The 21,385-nt window shown below is 49.6% G+C and overlaps 9 protein-coding genes across 9 annotated transcripts; 5 read left to right on the forward strand and 4 right to left on the reverse strand.

Annotated features, from left to right (window-relative positions):
* Positions 1 to 164: 164 nt before the first annotated feature.
* COCSADRAFT_102153 (uncharacterized protein) lies at positions 165 to 746 on the forward strand (the record flags this gene model as incomplete). Its single annotated transcript, XM_007706790.1, has 3 exons — positions 165 to 200; positions 272 to 485; positions 613 to 746. The coding sequence occupies 3 exons, from the start codon at positions 165 to 167 to the stop codon at positions 744 to 746; spliced, it is 384 nt and encodes a 127-aa protein (XP_007704980.1).
* A 440-nt stretch (positions 747 to 1,186) lies between these two features.
* COCSADRAFT_175760 (uncharacterized protein) lies at positions 1,187 to 1,822 on the reverse strand (the record flags this gene model as incomplete). The annotated part of the gene is made up of 3 exons (XM_007706791.1): positions 1,187 to 1,250; positions 1,304 to 1,668; positions 1,727 to 1,822. The coding sequence occupies 3 exons, from the start codon at positions 1,820 to 1,822 to the stop codon at positions 1,187 to 1,189; spliced, it is 525 nt and encodes a 174-aa protein (XP_007704981.1).
* A 287-nt stretch (positions 1,823 to 2,109) lies between these two features.
* Positions 2,110 to 2,804, forward strand: COCSADRAFT_175761 (uncharacterized protein; the record flags this gene model as incomplete). The annotated part of the gene is made up of 2 exons (XM_007706792.1): positions 2,110 to 2,445; positions 2,529 to 2,804. 2 exons carry the CDS (start codon positions 2,110 to 2,112, stop codon positions 2,802 to 2,804), a joined length of 612 nt encoding a protein of 203 aa, XP_007704982.1.
* A 145-nt stretch (positions 2,805 to 2,949) lies between these two features.
* On the reverse strand, positions 2,950 to 4,680 carry COCSADRAFT_256014 (uncharacterized protein). The gene has a single exon (XM_007706793.1). It carries the CDS (start codon positions 4,421 to 4,423, stop codon positions 3,095 to 3,097), a length of 1,329 nt encoding a protein of 442 aa, XP_007704983.1. The 5' UTR covers positions 4,424 to 4,680; the 3' UTR covers positions 2,950 to 3,094.
* Positions 4,681 to 4,894: 214 nt separating this feature from the next.
* COCSADRAFT_41079 (uncharacterized protein) lies at positions 4,895 to 8,181 on the forward strand. The gene has a single exon (XM_007706657.1). It carries the CDS (start codon positions 4,962 to 4,964, stop codon positions 7,938 to 7,940), a length of 2,979 nt encoding a protein of 992 aa, XP_007704847.1. The 5' UTR covers positions 4,895 to 4,961; the 3' UTR covers positions 7,941 to 8,181.
* Positions 8,182 to 9,683: 1,502 nt separating this feature from the next.
* On the forward strand, positions 9,684 to 10,145 carry COCSADRAFT_101729 (uncharacterized protein; the record flags this gene model as incomplete). Its single annotated transcript, XM_007706794.1, has 2 exons — positions 9,684 to 9,728; positions 9,780 to 10,145. Coding segments are annotated over 2 exons (411 nt in total), but the record flags the coding sequence as incomplete, so codon positions are not given.
* A 985-nt stretch (positions 10,146 to 11,130) lies between these two features.
* COCSADRAFT_256035 (carbohydrate-binding module family 18 protein) lies at positions 11,131 to 12,678 on the reverse strand. Its single transcript, XM_007706795.1, has 2 exons — positions 12,414 to 12,678; positions 11,131 to 12,362 (listed from the first exon to the last, which is right to left on the reverse strand). Exons 1-2 carry the CDS (start codon positions 12,581 to 12,583, stop codon positions 11,207 to 11,209), a joined length of 1,326 nt encoding a protein of 441 aa, XP_007704985.1. The 5' UTR covers positions 12,584 to 12,678; the 3' UTR covers positions 11,131 to 11,206.
* An 892-nt stretch (positions 12,679 to 13,570) lies between these two features.
* COCSADRAFT_256104 (uncharacterized protein) lies at positions 13,571 to 14,212 on the forward strand. Its single transcript, XM_007706796.1, has one exon. The coding sequence runs from the start codon at positions 13,737 to 13,739 to the stop codon at positions 14,199 to 14,201; it is 465 nt and encodes a 154-aa protein (XP_007704986.1). The 5' UTR covers positions 13,571 to 13,736; the 3' UTR covers positions 14,202 to 14,212.
* A 2,832-nt stretch (positions 14,213 to 17,044) lies between these two features.
* COCSADRAFT_101574 (uncharacterized protein) lies at positions 17,045 to 21,340 on the reverse strand (the record flags this gene model as incomplete). Its single annotated transcript, XM_007706797.1, has 4 exons — positions 17,045 to 18,761; positions 18,808 to 20,853; positions 20,907 to 21,004; positions 21,122 to 21,340. The coding sequence occupies 4 exons, from the start codon at positions 21,338 to 21,340 to the stop codon at positions 17,045 to 17,047; spliced, it is 4,080 nt and encodes a 1,359-aa protein (XP_007704987.1).
* Positions 21,341 to 21,385: the final 45 nt, after the last annotated feature.

The following is a 21,385-nucleotide window of genomic DNA, read 5'->3' on the forward strand; positions in this document are numbered from 1 at the left end:
CTAGCGCGCAACCTCACCAGCATGCGTCTGGACCACACGCAACAAGACCAACCACATCACAGCTCTCACATCTTTGCCGGAACGGGGATTGATATCACAGGACTCAGGCGCCTATCGATTAACGACTACTATCTTATATCTGCGGTATCAAGCACGATTCCAGCATGGCCGGCATCAAGACCATCATCGGACTGTCCTTCGTACGTCAAGCTGGCGCATCCTCGCGCGTTCCCTGATCGCATGCTTTCAGTACTAACGGAATACACAACAGGTCCTCGCGATAGGCTTTCTTCTCGTCATTCTCTCTGCCGCGCTCTTCCACAACTACCTCACGCTCCTCGTTGTTGCGACCTACGTAATCGCACCCCTACCCAACTGGCTTTGCAGCAGAGCAGCAAACCATGATGACTTTATGGAGAGTTCTGGAAACGGTGTGGTCGACTTTGGAAGGTTCTTGACCGGATTCTTCGTGGTCATGGGCATCGGTAAGTGCTCTCCTAGAATACGCGTTCGGTATGCGCCTTGGGCGGCTGCGTGCCTACACTCTCACGAGAAAGCGCGAAGAATCTATTGAGATCCATCCAAATCAAATATAAAACTGACTTATACCAGCACTCCCAACGCTCCTGTGGCATTCGGCCGAAATCGCAGGAGGTGCCGCAGCTATGTCCATCTTCGGCGGTCTGTTGATTTACGCGACCATCATTAGCTTCACGCTGTTCTTCCAGGAGCAAGAGGATTTCTGACTAGCCGGCGGAACTCAGCAATGAGGAACCGCATACATACTATTTCCAAGCGCATCGCTTGGCGCCTCGAAAAGAAGTTGAGGTACTTTGGTAATGGAGGCTTCATGCCTGGATGGATGGATTGTTGCTACTGCATATTTCTGTTACCTGTACAGTTTTTATGAGCGTTCTTGTATGAGTATGTTGGACATAATGCATTGGTTGAGCCAAAAGAACTACCACGAGAATGTAAATGTGAGCCCGCTGATCAACCGGATATGAAACATGACAAAGGCTATTGAATTAATGGAAACTAGCATCTCAAGCATATTCATACATTGCGATCGTTGTCGCTCCGCTCAGCGCCTCAACATAAAGTATCCTGTGTAACACAACCATCGCTCCGTCCGGATAACATCGGACAAGATATGCCCAACAGACTTCAACTTTAGATAGCATTCTTACAACGCCAGGTTGTACGTGTACTCATCCTCCATGTTCTGCGCGACCCAAAGCACCGCGGAACTGTGACATATTAGCAAGCATGCTCGCGCATTCCTTCAAGACTGTGTACTCACCTCAGCATAACCAACGCATTGGCAACAACATTGCCAACGCCCATCCACAGGGTTGGCCATGTGTGCTCTGGCACAACAAACTTCATAACCATGACCACCACACTTCCTGCCAATCCGCCGGCCAGCAGCGCGAAGCCCAGGAACAGCACTAGCCTAGCCTTCCACGCGACACCATTTCCAGAGTAGGAGAAGCTATCAGCAGAGAGTCGCGACTTGTCAATACTGTTGATGACTAGCATGCCAAGGGCGCTGCAAATGCCTGGGACCCAGTCGACGAAGGTGATATGGACGCGTGGGTCGGAGCCGTTCATGGCCGACTTGGACCATACCGAAATGTCGATGAGGGTATAGAAACCGAGAGCAAACTGCAAGGCGATATCAGTAGGTGCATCAGCGCTGTTGGCTATATGGAGTAGTTCGCACCAGAGCTCCTGCAATGTAGACGCCTGCAGTCCTTGTGTTTGCGCTGTTCAGCCATGCGGGCTTCGGGAAGCGGAAAAGGCGATTTGAACCCTCCATGATGACTTGAGACCTCCGTATGGGACTGTGAGATAGATGTGGGTGCGGGCGTTATGAAGAGTCGTTGAGCAGCAAGGCAGGGCGTGATGATGCTGGGGAAGCTGTCGCTGCGGATGCGCCTGCTGGGGTCGCGCGCCGGTTGCCTTGGCGCTTGACGTTCCCCATCGGCAGCTCCAAAACGCCGATCTGCCCAAAAAAAGTTCCCCAGCACTGCCGTTTATTCATTCCACTTCACAGAACTTTTCTAAGCACTACTCTTACCGACCCGTTTCCTGCTTTCGTCAAAAATGGGCGCAACTAAACCGGCTTCCAAAGGCAAAGGCGCCAAAGGAAAATCTGGCGGCAGCTCCAGTAAATCCTCGAAATCGAAATCGAAATCGAAACCTACCGGAAGTGCGCCAGAGGGTATATCGAAGCGCAAGCAAAAGTCGTTGTCGTTGGCTAAGCCAGGTGGCGAGCAAAAGACCAAATCAATCGTAACAAGGGATGGCAAAAAGAAAAAGAGGGTGTATACAGAGAAAGAGCTGGATATCCCAGCGCTCAACGGTATCATCCCCGCTGGCATTGCGAAGCCAAAAGGCGTCAAGAAGGGAAAGAAGTTTGTGGATGATCCGGCTAGCATGGTATGTAACTTTTCGTCCCTTTAATTTCTTTTCTGCGAGTTGTACCTCAAGGGACAATCGTACTAACCATACTACTGTCGTAGATGGCTATCATGTCCGTTGTCAACGCCGAGAAAGAAGGTCACCTCGAGTCCAAAATTGCCAAAGCGCGCCAGCTAGAGGAGATCCGTGAAGCCAAGAGGAAAGAAGCTGAGGCGAGGAAAGAAGACAAAGAGGCCAAATTTGAGGAGAGGAAGCAGGATCTCAAGAAGAAGAAGAGGAAGAGACATAGCGAGCCGAGTGCAAAGAGCGATGAGGGAGACAAGATCAAGGAAAAGGACAGGAAGTTTAAGCAAAAGAAAAGGGTTAGCTTCGGCTGAAACGGTGTGAGAACATGAGGTGAACAGAGTACTTATGGAATTTTGAGTTTTCTATGAAGCATAGGGGCGAGAGGGAGAAGAAAGCAAAGGAGAACGCCGATTTCCACCACAAGAAGAGCTATTCTCGAGAGCATCATGTGCAAAGAACGTATGAGCAGAAGCAACATGAGAGAAACAGTCGATTGGGCAAAGGGCTAAGTCTATATGCGGTCTACGAAATCTAGAGCAAGTCTATGATACCCGAATACCATTCAATGAAAATCATTACCACCACCACCCTCTACTCGCTCCTACGCATCGGGCAATATCAACCTTCGATGGTTTGGATCAAAGATTGGATATTTCTTTCCTTGCAACCCGCCCATATTCACGCCCTCGTTTCCCTCGCCCACACTTTTAGATGCCTCGAAGTCAACCTCCTCATTCAACTTAGTCAAGAATTTGGACGTTGCAACGGCAAACCATCTTCCGCCGCCCAGCATGAAACTTCCCAAATGGCCACCCCAGTCCGTTGTGCAAAGTAGTACATTGGGATTCTGCTTCACCTCCTGATACGGCAAGCCGGCCTTGCTCGAAATTGGGTCGTCTTCGGCGTTGATACCAAGGAACGGGATACGAACCGCCAGCAGCGCATCCACGCTTTGCGAATCGCGATAGTATGCGCCCTCTGTCGGATATCCCCATGTCGGACACTGAACCTGTCGGTCGAATTCGTGCAGAAATCTACTGCGCAATACAGCGTCAACGTCGAGACCAGGATTCCTAGATATCTGCTCGCGATGCTGATTGAAAAGGCCTAGGAGATTTTTACCCATGGTGCGCGAGTAGACATGGAGGCCAAGGTATGTGCGCTGCAGTTCTGTGTTGCAGACTTCGAGGTTCCAGGGGTTGCTGCAGGCAACGGCCGCACGTAGGAGGCATTTGTCGCCTTCTTCGCCGCAGTAGTTAGTTAGAATGTTGGCGCCCAAACTGAATCCAACGCCGTATAGGGGTCGGTTGGGGAACAGATTGCGCAACTCAATGATGGTTTGTCGGACGTCCCATGTTGCGCGGGCGTTGAAAAGTTGAGGCGTGGTTATCTTGGAGAGAGCGCAGCCTCGTCCGTTTACTACGCAGGCGGCCCAACCAGATGCGATAAGGGGTGCGAGGGTTTCGCGGAGGTAGACTTCGTGGGATCCGCCACTGAGGCCGTGAAGGGCTACCAGCATGGGCTTTGAATCTGAGCTTGCAATGCCTTCCCATTCTTCCTTGGTAAAGTTGGTGGTGCGAGCTGGAAGGGGTTCATCCTTTTCTTCTGGCGTTCTTTCTGGTGGATTTGGGCTACCCTCAGACAGATCTACTGCAAAGTCGACGGCAAATGTGCCTGGGTAGACGGAATGGTTTGAATTGAAGATTTGTCTCTTATAGTAAACTGGTGGACCCGGGTTTTTGACAGCTGTGTACATGGTTTGTAGGTGGCCGTTGAAGAGGAAGGGGTTCAGGCGACATGGCGGAATTGAGGAGGCAGCGACCTCTTCTAATGTGGTCTTCGATCCATTTTTAGCCTTTAGAGTCGCAGGGGATTTGTGGGATGTGTAGGTGGTTTTGCTGTGGCCTAGCAGCCACGATAAGTTCAACATGGTGACTTTTGCTGAGATTGTAGTGTGCTGGAAACTCGATAACAAAGAGGCTTCTTTTTCTTCTTGTAATTCAATTCTCCTTTCACATGTGTCGTCCGGAATGCCTCGGGATGTGAACAAATATGGGGCTGGAGAATCCTTTCCTATATGCTAATTCTTTCTCAAGGCACCCCAATTGTCTGGATGTGTAGATATCTCGCCTATGATGCGTATAAAACTGTGGAATCTTTAACCCTTACGGCTAAACAAGGAGCGAGAGAACAATCAAATCGATTTCAGACCCAGGACGCAATAAATCTATAGCGCTGAACACATTTGAAAAGAGCCTCGGCTTGTAAATCCACTAGGCCGTATCAAGTGATGTTACAAGCGCGCGTCTATCTACCAATCGCGCTCCGGTAGCCTGGCGCGTTCGCGACTTCCTGTCCTTCGCGATTGCCCATGTCACTCATGTCTTGACATTCTCACCCCCGCTTTCGCCCATCATGCAACGCTTTCGCATTGAATTATCGTGATCCTTTTTCGCTATAGTCTTCTAATGGACCCCCGGTACAACTGGCCGCCGCAAGGCTATCCGAACGGCCAGTATAACCCGTATGCGCCGCCGCCTCCGCCTCCACAACAGCAGCAACCGCCGCCCAACGGCTACCAGCAACAACATGGCTACCCACAATATCCTCCAATGCATATGCAGATGCCCATTCAACAAGGCTATTCACAGTCACAGCCAGCGCCATACCAGGTCCCGCCGCAGCCTGTCATGCCTCGGCCCTCGAATCAACAATACCAGCAATATCAGCAGATGCCGCCACAAATGCAACAGCCACAGCATATGCAGCAACATTCACAGCAGAATTCACAACAGTATATTCAGCAGAGTCCCCAGCAACGCCCACAACAACCGCAGCAGCATATGCAGCAACCTATGCAACGGCTTCCCCAGCAATCTCCTCAACAACCTCCACGACAACCTACTCAACAACCTCCACGACAACTTAATCAACAACCTAACCAGCAGCCCACCCAGCAGCCTGCACAGCGGTCTCCCCAACAGGTGCAGTATCGATCACAACCACAAGTCGTAATTCCAGCGAGGACACCCAACTATGGGGACCCTATGCAAATGCAACCCCCGCGGATACGGCATGTGCAGGTGCCAGTACAACGTACAAGCAGCGTAGGGATTCCTCAGACAGATGGTTCGGCCAATCAACAGCGCCGATATAGTGCACAACAGCCGCAAGTTATGCCTGTCGCGAAGCCAGTCCAGCAGTCATCGTCGCAGCAAGAGAATGGACCTAGACCCCAGCCACGACCCGCAAACACGCCGACACAGAACCAGAACCTGCAGCGAGCGCCCCTTCAACCACAGACCACGCCTCAACAACAACGTGTACTACCCCCGACACAGACACCGACCAGCCAGTATGCAAATCTGGGCACGCAGCCACCTTCGTCTAAACCGAAAATGCACCCCCAGGTCGTCATACCTCGAGCCTCTTCGTCCCACCAACTTACACCAACGAAGCGTGCACATGTCCCTCAAAAGGCCCTTCCTGCTGAACTCTCCGACCTGCTTCTTACTGCAGCGGACGAATACATCGCCGCCGCACGGGGCATGGTATCACTTTTAGGGAGTCAAAGAAAGGAAGCTGATGTCAGACAATACTACAAACTTATATCTACTGCTATGGGGTGTATGGATGCTGTGTTGAGGGACTTTAATATGCCGCCTAGGGATGAAGCAAAGTTGCGCCTAAGATATGCAAGTCTTATGATAGAAGAGACGGACATTGAGGCTACGGATATTTCAAGTCGCATTGAAGAGATTCTTTCCAAGCAAATATCACTGTGTGGCAGACATAGATTACAGGATTTGAAGTTTGCTGCCCTCCATCTCCAAGCGCGGTACCAGTTCAAGACAAACCATCGAGCCGGTTTGAAGTCCTTAGACAAACCAATATCTGAAGCAGAGACTTTTCAGCACATTGCTTGGGTATACGCATTGCGCTTCCTCAAGGTGACACTGGCATTGCAAATACCAGGTCGTGTGGAAATAGTCATGATTCTACAACAATTACATGCGATACAGGGCCATGCGGAACGACGTGGAGATCGTGCCATCTATGTGGCGTGTTGTGCGCTTGAAGCGATGGTCCACCTGCGGTCTGGCGCCGCAGATCGGCTTGAGCAAGTTCAACGCGCTATTGCAGCAGCGCGGAGTCTACAACTTCAGGTGTCAGCTAAAGATCTGGGCTCTTTTGGCACTCTGATTGATGTTATTGATGTTGCTAGCGGCATCCAGACTGGCCGACCAGACACACGGAAAGCGACGTCCCTTCTCGAAGCTATATTGGGCAAGAAGGATGAAAAAGGAGGCTCTGAAACCGGAGTCTTTACTGTTCTCATTGAACGAAGCTATGGTGGTAATCTGACGTTCGATACAGGTGGCGTGTTCAGGAAGAACGCAGAAAGAAAAGATGAACTCGTTTTTGCTTGGCTTCCACGGGAGGACCTCAAGGCACTGTGTTTTCACATTTGTGCTATGGAACATCATGTGCATGAGAAAGGCTTAATATACATGAAGGAAGCTCGTCAACGATTTAGGGAATCCGCGAAGCGTCGAAACCTCATGGGCATACCCCCTTCTCTTGCATTCGCTCGGATTGAGTGGAACATGATGTTGGAATGGTATTCGATGTTCTCTATCGGACTCATGGCTTGCTCTCGAGACGACCACGCAACGGCTGAAGATGTTCTTAGTGGACTGAAGAAACGTATCGCTCTGCCTCCATACAACAATCAGGAGGCCTTTGCACGCACCCTTGCATACCTTTCATCTGTCAACGATCAGGTCAATGGCAATCTTGAATCTGCAATAAAAATTTCTTCTGGAGAAGTTCTTGCAATACCGGAGAAAGGCCATGCAGTTCCAGCTCGAGCCGATATAGCAGTCATGGCAGCATTGAACCGCTTGCTCATTCTTCGCGATCCTAACCACTCGCAACATTTCCAGTCGAGCATGCTGCTAGAGCAACTAAAACCCTTTTGCGAAGACCATCCAAACCAATACATGCGCATGGCTTTCCGCCTCGTCCATGCCTTCCACGGCGAAGCTGCCGCCATCTCCCACCAGAAGAAGACTGTCCAACAAGCCGTCGGCACAGCTCAAGAGATTTCTCAAAAGACGCAAAACTTCGAGTTTGTAGCCATGACAATGTGCTACTTTGTCGCACGCTTCTTCGCCGATACGGTGGGCGAGAAGAGTATCCAAGCTATCCGTGCGGCGAGATCACAGGCAATCAAAGGTCGGAAGCCTTTGTGGATGGCTGTTGCAGCTGGTCTTTGTATTAATACATATCGGCACAATGGGCTTATGGATGAAGCAGCCAAGGCCACGAGGGAGTTCGAGGCCGTGAGACCGCAGTTACCACTTATACTTAGAGGTGAAGGCGATTTAGATGCTGAGGGCGAAGACGATGTTGATGCGGATGGTGATATCGATATTGTCGGTTAGAAGGAGCAGTTATTTTTTTTCTTCTGCACGCAGTTTCTTCTATCTTCTTCCAACTCAGTGTATGGAAACCTTTTCTATTCTTGCATTTCTCTGGCGTCATATGGGGGACTTGTGTTATGTAATCTGGTTCACGATACCATGTGTGTAGGGTTTTCACTCGGGCGCTTGTCTACAAATAGTTTTTTCCTCGTGTGAAGAAATGGTGTTTACGTAATAACTACAATTCTTCTTTCTCTGGTTGCAGTATTCTTGCATATTTGACACTTGCCTTTGAAAATGCTTTGATTGGCGATGATCTCATGCCTCTGATGATTTGGATTTTTCAATAAACATGACCTGCTGGTGTGGAGTTCATCGTATTTTCCTCGATCTAGGTTTCAGAAGGGAGCATCTCAAAAAAAAAGGTTTCCCGAAACGCCATTGTAGATGGGCAAACAATGCACAGAATTGTTCATGAACCACTTTTTTATAACGTGTTCCACGGGCGAGCGCCGCACACGGGCGAGCGCCGCACCCCACCAAACTTACACACCTCTCCCATCTTATCGTACAATGGCTCAACGCAGCGCTACTCTATTAGCTTCGAATGAATCAGATATTCAGCTTGCTATCTCCTCAATCAACTCTAAGCAGATTCTAAGTAATCGGAGTGCTGCTGCTATCTACAGCGTGTCTGAACGAACGATCCGCCGCCGACGCGCTGGTGTCCCTGCGCGACGCGATTGCCAGCCCAATTCAAAGAAGCTAACCCAGCTAGAAGAGGAGGTGATTGTTAGCTATATACTCGATCTAGATCAGCGTGGATTCGCGCCTACGTACGCAGCCGTGCGCGATATGGCTGATAAGCTGCTGGCTACGCGCAGTGGAGGACGCGTTGGAGTCAACTGGCCGTCTACCTTTGTTAAGCGTATAGATAGTCTTACGACGCGTTTCAACCGAGCGTACGATAGGCAGAGAGCTCTATGTGAAGATCCAGTCCTAATTAAGAGCTGGTTTGAGCTTATAGAGCAGACAAAAGCTAAGTACGGTATCTGTAACGAGGACGTCTACAACTTTGACGAAGCTGGCTTTATGATGGGCAAGATTACAACTTAGCTTGTTATTACAGCGTCAGAGAGAAGAATACGGCCAAAATCTATTCAGCTAGGTGGTCGTGAGTGGGTAACATTTATCGCTGGGATTAACGCGGCTGGCTGGGCTATCCCACCGTTTCTTATCTTTACTGGTAAGCACCACCTATCTGCCTGGTACGAGGAGGCAGAGGTCCCGCGCGACTGGGTGATCGTAGTTAGCGACAATGGCTGGACGAATAATGAGCTAGGCGTTGCATGGATAAAGCACTTTGACGCTCATACGAAGACTCGCGTTGTTGGTACACGTCGTCTACTTATCCTTGACGGTCATGAGAGCTACCAGTCTCTTGAGTTCCAAGAGTTCTGTCAGAAGAACAATATCTACACTCTCTGTATGCCACCTCATTCGTCTCATCTACTCCAGCCTCTTGACGTTGGCTGCTTCTCGCCATTAAAGCGCGCGTACAGCCGCGAGGTAGAGAGCCTAATCCGCCATCACATCAACCACATTACCAAGCTTGAGTTTCTACCAACGTTTAAGATAGCCTTTGATCGATCCTTCACGCCAGCCAATATCTGCTTAGCTTTTTAAGGCGCAGGCCTTGTCCCTCTCCATCCAGACGCTGTTCTATCAAAGCTTGATGTGCAGCTACGTACGCCTAGTCCTCCAGCTACTCTTATAGAGGCTCTCTGGCAGGCTCGTACACCAAGTAACGTACGTGAGCTAGAGGCTCAATCAACGTTAATAAGCGAGCGCGTTCGAAAGCACCAGAGCTCATCACCAGCTTCAATTATTGCGGCGATTAATCAGCTTAAGAAGGGGGCTGAGGTAATGATGCTCTCAGCTGAGCTAATGCGCGATCGAATTGCCAGCCTTGAGAGAGCTAATACAGCAGTGTCAGAGCGTAGAAAACGTAAGAAAAAGCGGATACAGAAGCGTGGAGTCCTTACAAAGGGAGCTGGCGAGGATCTACTCGCTCAGCGTGAGGCTAATCAGCAGATTGCTCATAAAGAGCGTCAAGGAGGAGAGCGATTAGGTGTTAGCCGCCAGGCTCTTGCGCGCTGTAGTAGGTGTAGGGAGACTGGTCACAATGCACGTACATGCAAGAAAGATACTTTAGATAGTACTTAATCTACTATCTTAATATATAATAGAATAATTAATTCATGGTGGAGCTACGCGCTTGTAGAGGTGTATAAGTTTGGTGGGGTGCGGCGCTCGCCCGTGTGCGGCGCTCGCCCGTGGAACACGTTAGTGAATTTTAGAGTTTTGGATCACTATAGGGTTTCAACTACAATGTCTACTTAAAAAAATCCTACTGCTAAATTTAAATTGTTGAATGAGCCGTTCAATATCGAGTGTCTGGTTATTTTTCGGAGTATAACGTGGTTCATTGGCTGGACGTGTTCCTGCACTGACCATATTCGTTGGATGAACCATAACTATCGCCTGGTCATAGTCATTGTTCATCACCTAACCACTTACAATACCATTCTCAATTTCCCATTCTTGCTTCACCGCAATGCCATCGAATGTATATCTGCTTTACATAGTCCTTCAGATCATACGGAAACGCGGGGCGCATACCACTGTTTGCTATCTATCAAGCAATGCTGACGTGGTTTTAGTTATCAAAGTGTATTTGTGTCCTTGGGGTACTTAAGAGTATTACTGTTAATTGGTCTTATTGAGATCAAGACTATCTATTTATGTTTGCTCTGTGCCTTCTCATGCATCTAGTGCTGATCACCCTTGTCTGTTTCAGAGGCACATAGCAATCCGTGGGTTGGCTACGACATGTTGTATACTAGAAATTTATCGTCTATGGAATTAAATGGCAGAAAGGCAAAAACAACAAGGGGTCATCCAGGTCCTTTCTGGAAAATCCGCCCTGCCCTACCAGACAGAATTTCACTGAAATCTTCACTTGTACCGTGTTGCAGCAATGTGTTCATAGCCCTTACCAAGCCATCTTACAGTTTTTAGCAGAGTACAAAGATCGTTATTAGATGCTACTGTTGCACAGGATACAACGATCATCCCAAAAAGATCTAGTTTCGTCTGTATAACGATATTATTATGATGAAATTTACTAGATGTATACAGCTGTTGGCACCTCGTCACCGTCAGAACACGCAAAACTAACTCCTCCTTCTCTCCTCATTCAGCCGTAAAACTGAACGTCACTATATCTAGATGTCACAGTCCCTCTCAGAAAGCGAAATGTAGTCCAGTGGGACCACTGGGGTGTCCTTATTGTAGTCGACGTTGTAGAGGAAGCAGTCACTGCCGCTGACGAGGATGACAAACTTGCATTGGGACTGGGATCGACAGATCGCAAGGCAAGCAGCGTCATTGTATGCGGTTTGGACGGCATAGGCTGAGGATCCGTCTTGACCGGTAGCATAGCCGCGTTGACGGCACACGAGAGGCTGAGGAGTGGGTGTAGGAGTGGGTTCAGGAGTCGGCTCCGGTGTTGGCTCAGGAGTAGGTTCAGGAGTCGGCTCAGGAGTAGGTGTGACAACCGGCTCTACGCAAGGCCTGTCATACAGCGCAGCTCTAGGGTTGTTGGTAAATTGAGTAACCTCAGACAACGGAATGGTGAAGATGTAGCAGACGTTAGTCGAGTACAAGAAGAAGAACTGGCAACTGGGATTTTGGAGACAGGACTGAGAACACGCAGCAAGGCTGGATCCAGGAGTCGTAGTCTGCAGACCCCTGGGTGACGTTGGGTACTTCTGAGCTCCACAGTTTCCAGAAGGAGGCTGAGGAGTCGGCTCAGGAGTTGGCTCAGGAGTCGGTTCGGGAGTTGGCTCAGGAGTCGGTTCGGGAGAGGGTTCAGGAGTTGGCTCGGGAGAAGGCTCAGGTGAAGGCTCAGGAGTCGGTTCAGGCGATGGCTCGGGAGTCGGTTCGGGGGAGGGTTCGGGAGAAGGCTCAGGAGAAGGCTCTGGTGAAGGCTCAGGTGAAGGCTCGGGAGTTGGCTCAGGTGAAGGCTCGGGAGAAGGCTCAGGTGAAGGCTCGGGAGTTGGCTCAGGTGAAGGCTCGGGAGTTGGCTCAGGTGAAGGCTCGGGAGAAGGCTCGGGAGAAGGCTCAGGTGAAGGCTCGGGAGAAGGCTCGGGAGAAGGCTCAGGTGAAGGCTCAGGTGAAGGCTCGGGAGAAGGCTCAGGAGTCGGTTCAGGCGAGGGTTCAGGAGTTGGCTCTGGTGAAGGCTCAGGAGTAGGCTGATGCGAATATACTACAACAGATGACGAAGTAGTGCAAGGCGGCTCTGCACCGGAGCATTTTCCATACACTGGGTTGCATCCTCTGCCACAGTAGTTGCGATTGCCACCGCAGTAACCACGTTGGCTAGCTTCATGTTAGCTCTACAGACTTTTCATCTGTTGTTCCGGAACTTACTCGCAGCAGTCTCCGAACTTGGAGCCCAGGCACGTAGCACCGTTGGTAGCGCAACGGCCGTCTTCCGAAATTTTCGGATACGTGGAAGATCCTGATGCAGGGTACGTAGCTCCCTGGACGGCCTGTACAGTGGCCAAGGCCGCCAACAGCAAAGTATTGATGCTCGGCATTTTAACCGGTTATTATAGATGGTAAAGACAGTGGATGTACGTATAGAGACACAGAACTCAAGAGAATGTGGGGCCTGTTACAACAAGGACTTGTGAACAGTAACGAGCATGTTGAACAGAGGGTGATCCTCTTTTTATCATAGAAACCCATCACGCGCAAAACATACACGGAGGCTTACCTCTGACTCGACTCAAAGACAACAATCGACCGTGTGCGGCTTCTGGCCCAATATCGGTCGTGCTAGGCTTGGGTCTCCAACGACATCAGGCGACGAATAGACAGCCACCGTTAGTAGCTTCAGCGTCGAGACCTATGTTTTGTCGAGCTAGAGCGAAAGCAGCGCGATCTAAGAAATGTGGAAATGGAAGAGGCGTAAATTGCTAGTCCGAAGATTCGGCCGTTCGCGGCGTTGAGCCTCAAGCGAACCTAGTATTGTACCCCCTATACGCGCCAAGCTGGGTGGCCTCATTCCCTTGAGGCTGATCTTGATTCTTTTTTTGCAATTCGCTTATCTTTACAAGTCAGGTACACACTTAGGGCTATGCAAGTGCGAACGCCCCAGATTTTCCTCGGGGATGCCGGCGGTAAATTGGGTGCTCGTGATACGCTAGCCTGATAAGAGACTAGTATGAATGGATCGGTTAGCAGAGAGAACGTAATAAGAAGCCAGAGTCGCAATTGTGGGTCCGGTAACGATCCTGAGCCTTTTTGCAAAATGTCTTCGAAGTTGAAGTTACCAGAAGGCGATCCAGTTGTGCCGTATGTGTCCTGTTACGTCGGTATCACTACCTGGGAGCTTCCCAGTGGGCTTAATGACTAGTCATGCTACGCTCGATGTAGCTCTGTTCAGAGGGAAGTACGATCCGAAGGATGTATCCTACCAGGCCTCAGACGATTGAAAGAACTCCCAGAAACGATTGCTAAGAGGTTATGGAGGTCGTGACAAAGTGACCAGTACAACTCATTGAACATCTTCTGGGCATTTGCATGAATCGGGTGACCATGTAGAGAAGTGTCAAGGATGAATAATGCAGAAAACAATATATATACATCGCAATGATGATCTAAAGGCGGCCACATCTTCCAGCTGAACTTAATGCGAATAAAAAACTTCTGGCCATCTACCATCCGTCATTACTCACTCCCCAAGTTATGTACAATGTCATGCGGAAAGCCAAACCAGATCTGTCAAAATTCAGTTTCTCATGCTTGTGCCGTGCAACTGCCGTCGTTGATATCTCCAAATACAGCGATGGAGCTGATGTCGAAAACCTCGTCCTGGAAGTTGATCAATGTGAGAGAGACATTCGTGATAGAGGCCATTCCAGATGTATTGACAGGCCCAAACACAACTGTTTGACCCTGATGGTTCGCAGCAGTTGCAGGGGCATCTGGCAATTCCGTGCAATTATTGCCGTCGTTGATATCGCCGAAAATGCTAATCGAAGAGATGTCGAAGATTTCGTCTTGAGCATTGACGAGCGTGAGAGCTACGTTGGACAATGGGACTTGGGGCAGAGTAAAGGGGCCAAAGAGCGTTCCCAAGCCAAGCAGGCGCGCTTCGATAGGTTTGACCAGCGGCGAAGGAATGGCGCTGGTCGCACTACTGTAGAGTAGTGGAAGGATCATGGTGAGAGACTTAGTGAACATAATGAAAGATGTTGGACAAGATAGAGTATGGTGTGTCAAGTGTCTTGGGATAGAAAGAAGTCTGTACGATATTGAGAGAACTGCTTGATGCAGGTTTGTAGGTCCTTTTCACAGTCTTTATAATTCTCTATATTCAACAGAACCATTTCTACTACAATTCACGGGCCGATATATCTTGCGTTCAAATGAGACGAAATCGAGATTTCTCACTGCCATCGGCGCACTGTTCTAGAGCCAAGAGTGGTATGGTCTATCGGCAGCCCATTGCTAATGATACTATACCACCTTTGCTAATCTATGTTGTTCGAGAACTCTGTGAATCGCACGCCAAGATCTGATCTGGTCATGTGTTATCATGGGTAACGATTACATACAGATGGCATCGTATCTGGTGAATGGCACGAGGCTGAGTCGGTATAGTTTGGCCGATATTATATGATATTCGGTTCGGACCGCACATATTGTGCCTCTCGGTAACTACCAAATTATACCAAGTGCTCACTAAGACCCCGGCAATAAGAAGAAAAACACTCGCTTCTCCTTCTCGAACAGATACGTATAAGGCCGCTCGCATCGAGCTTGACAGCAACCAAGAATTTTTGGAAACTTTGAAACAGGCACTCACATCAATTCGGAGTGAAATTCTGTAGATAGCTAGATGAATTGGTCAGTGTACTTTGAGTTCAGACTTGTGCTAACACACAAGGGCATGTCACCAAAGTGCTTCAGTGACCTTGACCAAACCACTCGGTCGGGAAATAAAACCATCAACTGGCGCATCCAAGTAAGAGGTCACCGTGGTTTCATTACCAAACTCAAACTGTATTCAATATTGAATGCACATACTTTCTCAAAGAAACTACATCCTTATCACTAGGAAACGCTAACCGGTCCCTCTGACCAGCATACCTAGAGCAGCCACACCGAAAACTATCGGATTATCGGTCTCAATTCGGACATAAAAAGATTCCGGTCTGCATAGCCACTGGATCTGCGAAAAAGTAGTATCGACAACGGCCGCAAAGCGAATCTGCCTTTGTCAGCACTAGAATCTGCACTGCCGCTATCAAACGACCACAGCAAGCACTACGTAATCAGCCTAAATACAACTAACTCCTTGGTGCCGCCTAGATACTAGACGCCGATTCATCCCTAGATCAAACCCATGTCCTGACTACAACGGCGAATCAGTATGAAGAAGGTGCTACGACCGCCAAGACCAAGACCCCAGACTTCCCCAAGATACGCCAACTCGGAGCGCACAGCCAAACAGTAAGCTATTCCTCCGAGCCTAATCAAAAACAAAAAAGTAGTATATCTGTGTCTCAGACAAACAAATCTGTACCACCCAGCCTCCCCAAGAAAGAATGGCGCCTAGAACTCAAGATCACAGGGTTCATCCAGTAGTACGGATCGGGACTACATATCTAGATTAAGTGAACCCGAGCTAACGAAGTCCTACCTACCACAATCCCCCCGAGTCCAATATCAAGGGCCGATATTAGTAGCAACGGACTACCCTACGATTTAGTTATATACATACGTACCACATCCCCTGGATCCATACCCCCTCAAATTGCGCAACCACGAGGGCCAAGAATAAGACACGCCGAAATACACACACACCCCACGCTAATATCCGAATCAAGTAGGTCCTCAGGCTTGTCACCGTCTTGGTGCTGTCCTGTTCGCAGCACGCAACCCTTCCGCACGAGAGACAAGTAGAACAAACTAAACACGGATGAATAGACTTGGAAGACGATGAAAAAAAGGGCAGATGGGAAGTTTTTTTCTCCATTGAGCACGCGACTTGTCATGGGTACTTAGACACTTGCTAGTCTAGCGTAAAGTTTGACCCCCACGAAAGTACCTCATGTACCTCATTCATATTTCGGTAGAATAAAATACTATAACAAAATCAGCCTAACTAAATAAACCAGCATGATATCAATCAAACAACTATTACACGACAGCGCTACAATATCCACCTCATCATCTTCACAACAACTAAATCCCCCTCCAAGCCCTACCCCACACACCCTTATATCCCCATCCCAACCAACCTCCACAAAAACAAAAACAAAAGAAACAAAAAAAATTTGCTATTCCGGTACCGGGAGTCGAACCCGGCTCTCGTCGGGCGCTCTTCACCAAGCGATGAAAGCGACGGATGCTAGCCGATCTGAATTCTTATTAGTCTCTTTGTTGCAGTGCAAGGGGATTGCAAGGTAGAACTTACACACCATACCGGAGAAGGTACTTGATGGAACGTGGCAAAAATTTAAAAAATATATTCTTGAAATTCAGTTGGGTGTGAAGGTGCGGGTGGTGGGGAGCGGGAAGGATCGATAGGGCCCCGCTTTGCGAAAGATCCGGTTGAGCCAAGTGCGAGGCTAGAGGATGGCGAGGGAGCGGAGGATTTTGGGGGAGGGGTGGATGTTACGTAATGCACTGGATGACTTGGGTTCCGTGTTTGCAGTTCACCGTGTTGCGCTTGAGTTGGTACAATGCAAATCTCCCATCATATTGTTCTATTTATGATTCCTTAGGCACAAGCTGCACCTCACGAATATCACCCTATGCACCCACTTTCATATGTAGGAAAAAAACCCCGCATTCCGCTTTCATCCATAATAAAAGGCACCGATTGGATACATGCATGGCAGTAGAAAAGAAAAGAGCAAGGTTTCTTGAACATATAAACACCGATGTTGACTCACTAAAATAATCATACACATCATTACAATACTCTGTATCGAGTCCATCATAAAATGACACCCATGCTGAGAGGGTATGGCAAAATATCTTCCTCACGACGAATAGTGCCATGTTTCTGCGCCATGGACCTTTGAGTCGGGCTGCGATGGCTCCGGCGCAGGCTTCTCTTGATCTGGTGAAGCTGCATTATCAGCCTTGCCATCAGCCTTCCCATCATCGCTGATGGGGCTGGGCGTCGGTCGCAGCGGCTCTTGTTGTGTCGGAGACAACTTTTTACTTTCAGATTCTTCTTTGCTCGCAGGTAAATCTTGAGAAAGGCTCGAGCGTGGACCTGAAGGTGGATAGCGCGACTGTGGCTCTTGTGGTGAAGGCGCAGTCACCGAGGGCTCGCTTAATGAGCCCGTTGCTGTAGCCAGCTGTTTAAGCATTTGTTCCCACTTTGGCGCTTCTGTCGTCTGCGTTGTCCGCGCCATTTCGCGCTGGAAAGCATCAGACGATTGAAACTGTGCTGATGGCTTTGGTACAGATGAACCTGTAGGCGGTGGTCCGTAGTACCCCTGGGGAGGTGTAGACCCAGTTGATGCTGCGGGTTTCGGTGCAATTGTAGTAGGCGTACCACTCGCCCTTGACATCGGAGGCTTTGGCATCCACTCAGGGGCGATCCCATGATCCAGACTATAGGGTGATATGTAAGTTTTTGTCCTCCGTAGATAACAATTTCTGAGGTAGGGGTAATTCATAACATAGGACAAGTATTCAGTGGGGGATTGAGCAGCGTAAATGATGTTAGAGGAGGGTGTGACGGCGTACATTGGAGGTTTGTGAGGCCCAGAAGGGTTGCTCGGCATGCTTGAGATCGGTGAGCGACCATTCGATGGCCCTTGAGCCTGACGGCCAGGTGGACCATAAGCCCGCGCTGCACTTGGTACTTGACCATGTGAGTACGACGATTGACGAATGTTCTGAGCATATGGGTATGGTGGCAAGACATTAGCATGTGGCGGCGCTTGCGCATACTTTTCAACGCCGCTGAGCACTGGCCCAGATGTTGCTGGTTGTGCCTTCCATGAAGCAGTTGAGTAGCTTTGTGGAGGAACATATGGGTGATACTGCAGTTGTTGCTGAGAGGCATGCAGCGGTCGATGCGAGAGATAGCCCTGGTTTGACTGTTGGCCGTACTGCCCGTGTGGCATGCGATGATCATAACTCACGTTTGGTTGATGTGCAACGGGCGAATTAGGGTTCTTGCGAGTGTCCGGATTATATACTGGTGATCTGAAAGGCGCCACGACTGGGTCTTTTGGCTTGTAACTGTACGGCCGCCCATTCGGCATATATTGCTGCACAGGAGGTACAGCAATAGGTGCTGGTTTGAGCGGATAGGAAGCCGGGTAAGAAGCACGATGGAATGCTGGTACTGGAGGAGGTGGAGGTTTGACAGTATCGAGGAAGTTGCTCTTTGGGTTGTTCCTCGGCTTTGCAGGGTTCTCAGTGTACTGTGGCCTGGCCTCAGTTGACAACTTTCCAAGATAGTACCACAACTGGTCTTCTTTGCTAAGGTCGACCTTGGCCAACTTCTGCGTAACCTCAGGAGCAGTGTACCATTCAGCCCATTTCTGTTCAGAGTTAGGGTCATGGAAAGGATCACCCATCTCAGGTACACCATCTGTACGATTGGTGATGTCGAGAGACGCATCGCTTTCCTTTAGATGCTCTGGTAGTGGCTTAGCGTTCGCAGATGGCTTCAACCTCTGAGATTCATCTGGATGAAGCTTCAAGATATACTTCCATTCAACCTCGACACGATCACTATACAGGTTAGCATAGCAGTGTAAGTGGAATCCACTTTACATACCCGTCAGGCAGCACGTCTACCAAAACAGCCTGCTCACCAGGCCTGTTCTCTACGACCTGTGCACCGTAGATTTGGTACATCTCACCACCCACATACTGGAACTGGATAACGTCCTTGGGTTTGAGGGTCTTGCCGTATGACATGACATATTTGTCCTTCTCAAGTGCTTCAACGTCGACCGTCTTGTTGTTCCTCTTTTTCGGTCGATGGAAGCGGCATCGGAAGTCGTAGCCATCGTAAAAGTACTCTGTACCCTCTTCGTCAAATGTAGGCATCGGTCCAAGGTCTACCTGTACTCCAGCTGCTACAGCACAGGTGGCGTGGAAAGCCCTGGTGCACTTTTTCTGGGAGCACTGGAAGACAGCACCGCGCTTCGACCGACAGTAGTTGCACTTGAGTTCGAGACGATCCTTGCCAATGTTGGTCACATTGCACACTATTTCAACGTCGTTCTTTTTGACAATGTACGTTTCAGGCGTGTAATCAGCACAGATGCGATGGGCCTTCATACCATTATCGGTTTGCAGCAGATCATCATACTCGACATCGTTGGGACAGAGGATACAAGGCATGCCACGACCAGGGATCCGGATGCGAATGCGGATGCGTTTGAGCTTCTTCGATCGTGACGAATCCTTGGAATCCTCCTTCCCTCGCTTCCGTTTGTTGCCAGTAGATTTGCGGCTAGCTTTGGCTTTGGTCTTTCCAGCAACGCTAACAGGAGGACTGGGCAGACGATCAGCGCCATCATCCTCATCCTCTTCATCATCCGTCTCTTCATAGTACTCTGGCGTTGGTTCACCTCTCAGCTTGCGCTCAATCTCATTGACATCAACCCAAACACTGTCAGACTCGCACATGCATTTCTTTGCAATCCTACCGTAGCTCAGCCACGACTCGTTTGCAAAGTTGACTGACTCTGCGCAATTGTAGCCAATGTTGTAGCCGGAATGGTAGCCATAGGGGTAAGTGATGACGAATTCGCCTTCGTAATGAACCAGTCGGTTGACCTTGATATTGAAGTCTCGCTCTAGGCGCTGTGGAGAGATCAAATAAGTCTTGTGACGAAGGAACTGCGAGCAATGCTTCGCATCATTCGGCCATATAGTCTGCATTGCAGCTTCAAAGCGACGGGCGTCCTCTTGGGATATGCTGTACCACTGCTTGGGGGCACCAAAGTGAATATAGTTGATACTGTAGAGATCCACATCCTCCAAATGCCAGGCAAATGTCGCTTTCCACATGCCTAGATACAGGTAGGCGGTATTGACACCAGGGACTTTGGTTCCAAGCACGTCGAGAAGGTTAGGTAGTTTTGCTACATTCCAGGACGTTGTGCTATCATCGAAAAGAGAACCTGGCATGTCTGCGCCGTACATTGGTTGTCCGTAGTTGATAGTCTTCCAGTAGTTATCCTCGAGCTCCTTGCAACGTTCAACGGTGTACTCCTCGAGACCGGGCAGGCGGTAGTCAAAGTTTTCAAAAGCAGCCTCGTCAACATGGTCGGCAATGGCACCCCTGTTGTTCAGTCGTCGAGACGAAACAGACTTCTTCTCGTCAGCCGCCTTGGGCTGTCGACCACGTGCTCTGGTGGGTGTCGCGGCCTGGGGTTCCTTCTTGACTCTTCTTGAAGACCTCTTCTCCTCTTTTCCAGGCGACGTCGGTGTAGGAGGAACATCCATGGGCTTTTCGTCGTCGTCATCATCAACCGGCTCTTTCTTCACCTGACGCCTCCGGGTGGGGCGACCAGGTCCACGCCTGGGTGTTGGTGAGGCATCGTCGTTCCTTGAAGGTGCGACTTGAGCTCTCGTGGAGCGTGTTCGAGAGGGAACCTCTGGGGCAGCTTTCCGTCGCTCACCTCGCTTGGCCGGCGGCTGATGATGCGGCTCATCCGTCACTGCCCTCCACTCCGGTAGGTTGTATGATCGTTGTTTCTCAATGTTCGCTTGTGTATATATGCCATGCTGCCCGTTGAACTCTTGCGTAATTGGATTCTTGACTTTGATGCTCTTGACAGCTTCGGTAAGGTCAGGGAGGGATTCGCGCCTACCGTTCTATTAGTTACAAAACAATGATTGGTTACAGTCGCGTTGACATACCATTCTGTCGGCGGAATGACCTTGATTATGCCGGACTTCATGCCGTATTTGTCAACCTTATCGATGAAGCGCTTAAAGTTACGAAACTGGTCCATTGTCTGTAGAGGGTAAAGTCAGTACCATGGAAACTGCGTTCGTGTTCGTCATATCTGTAGTGACGTTGCGCGCGTCGCCATTGCTTTCTGGAGCAGCTCATGTGCATCTTTGCGACGTACCGGCTTGAACACGGGTATCTTTCCCCCTTCAAAGTAGTGATCGGGCTCGATGTCTTCGCCGTCGTCGCTATCAATGTCTGAAAGTTCCGACGACATATCCTCAAAACGCTTGTCATTGTCTTCGCTCGTGGGCGGCGTCAGAGCCGGTTTGTTGGTGGCGTCATCCTGCGGGACAGGTGGTGCCTCGACCGAAGGCACGACGTCTTGCGACGCCTCCATGGTAAAGGCAATCGTTGTACAAGAGAGTTTTGTTGTACAGAGGGA

Source organism: Bipolaris sorokiniana, assembly GCF_000338995.1.
Source record: "Bipolaris sorokiniana ND90Pr unplaced genomic scaffold COCSAscaffold_17, whole genome shotgun sequence".
In the NCBI taxonomy this organism is placed as follows: Eukaryota; Fungi; Ascomycota; class Dothideomycetes; order Pleosporales; family Pleosporaceae; genus Bipolaris; species Bipolaris sorokiniana.

What these genes read in the sequence shown, in the direction of transcription:
- COCSADRAFT_256014 (XM_007706793.1), bottom strand. Translation starts at nt 4,423, where the DNA reads ATGTTGAACTTATCGTGGCTGCTAGGCCACAGCAAAACCACCTACACA.
- COCSADRAFT_41079 (XM_007706657.1), top strand. Translation starts at nt 4,962, where the DNA reads ATGGACCCCCGGTACAACTGGCCGCCGCAAGGCTATCCGAACGGCCAG.
- COCSADRAFT_256035 (XM_007706795.1), bottom strand. Translation starts at nt 12,583, where the DNA reads ATGCCGAGCATCAATACTTTGCTGTTGGCGGCCTTGGCCACTGTACAG. An exon ending in AAGTTCGGAGACTGCTGCGA is followed by an intron (nt 12,363 to 12,413) that starts GTAAGTTCCGGA and finishes ACATGAAGCTAG; the next exon opens with CCAACGTGGTTACTGCGGTG.
- COCSADRAFT_256104 (XM_007706796.1), top strand. Translation starts at nt 13,737, where the DNA reads ATGTACAATGTCATGCGGAAAGCCAAACCAGATCTGTCAAAATTCAGT.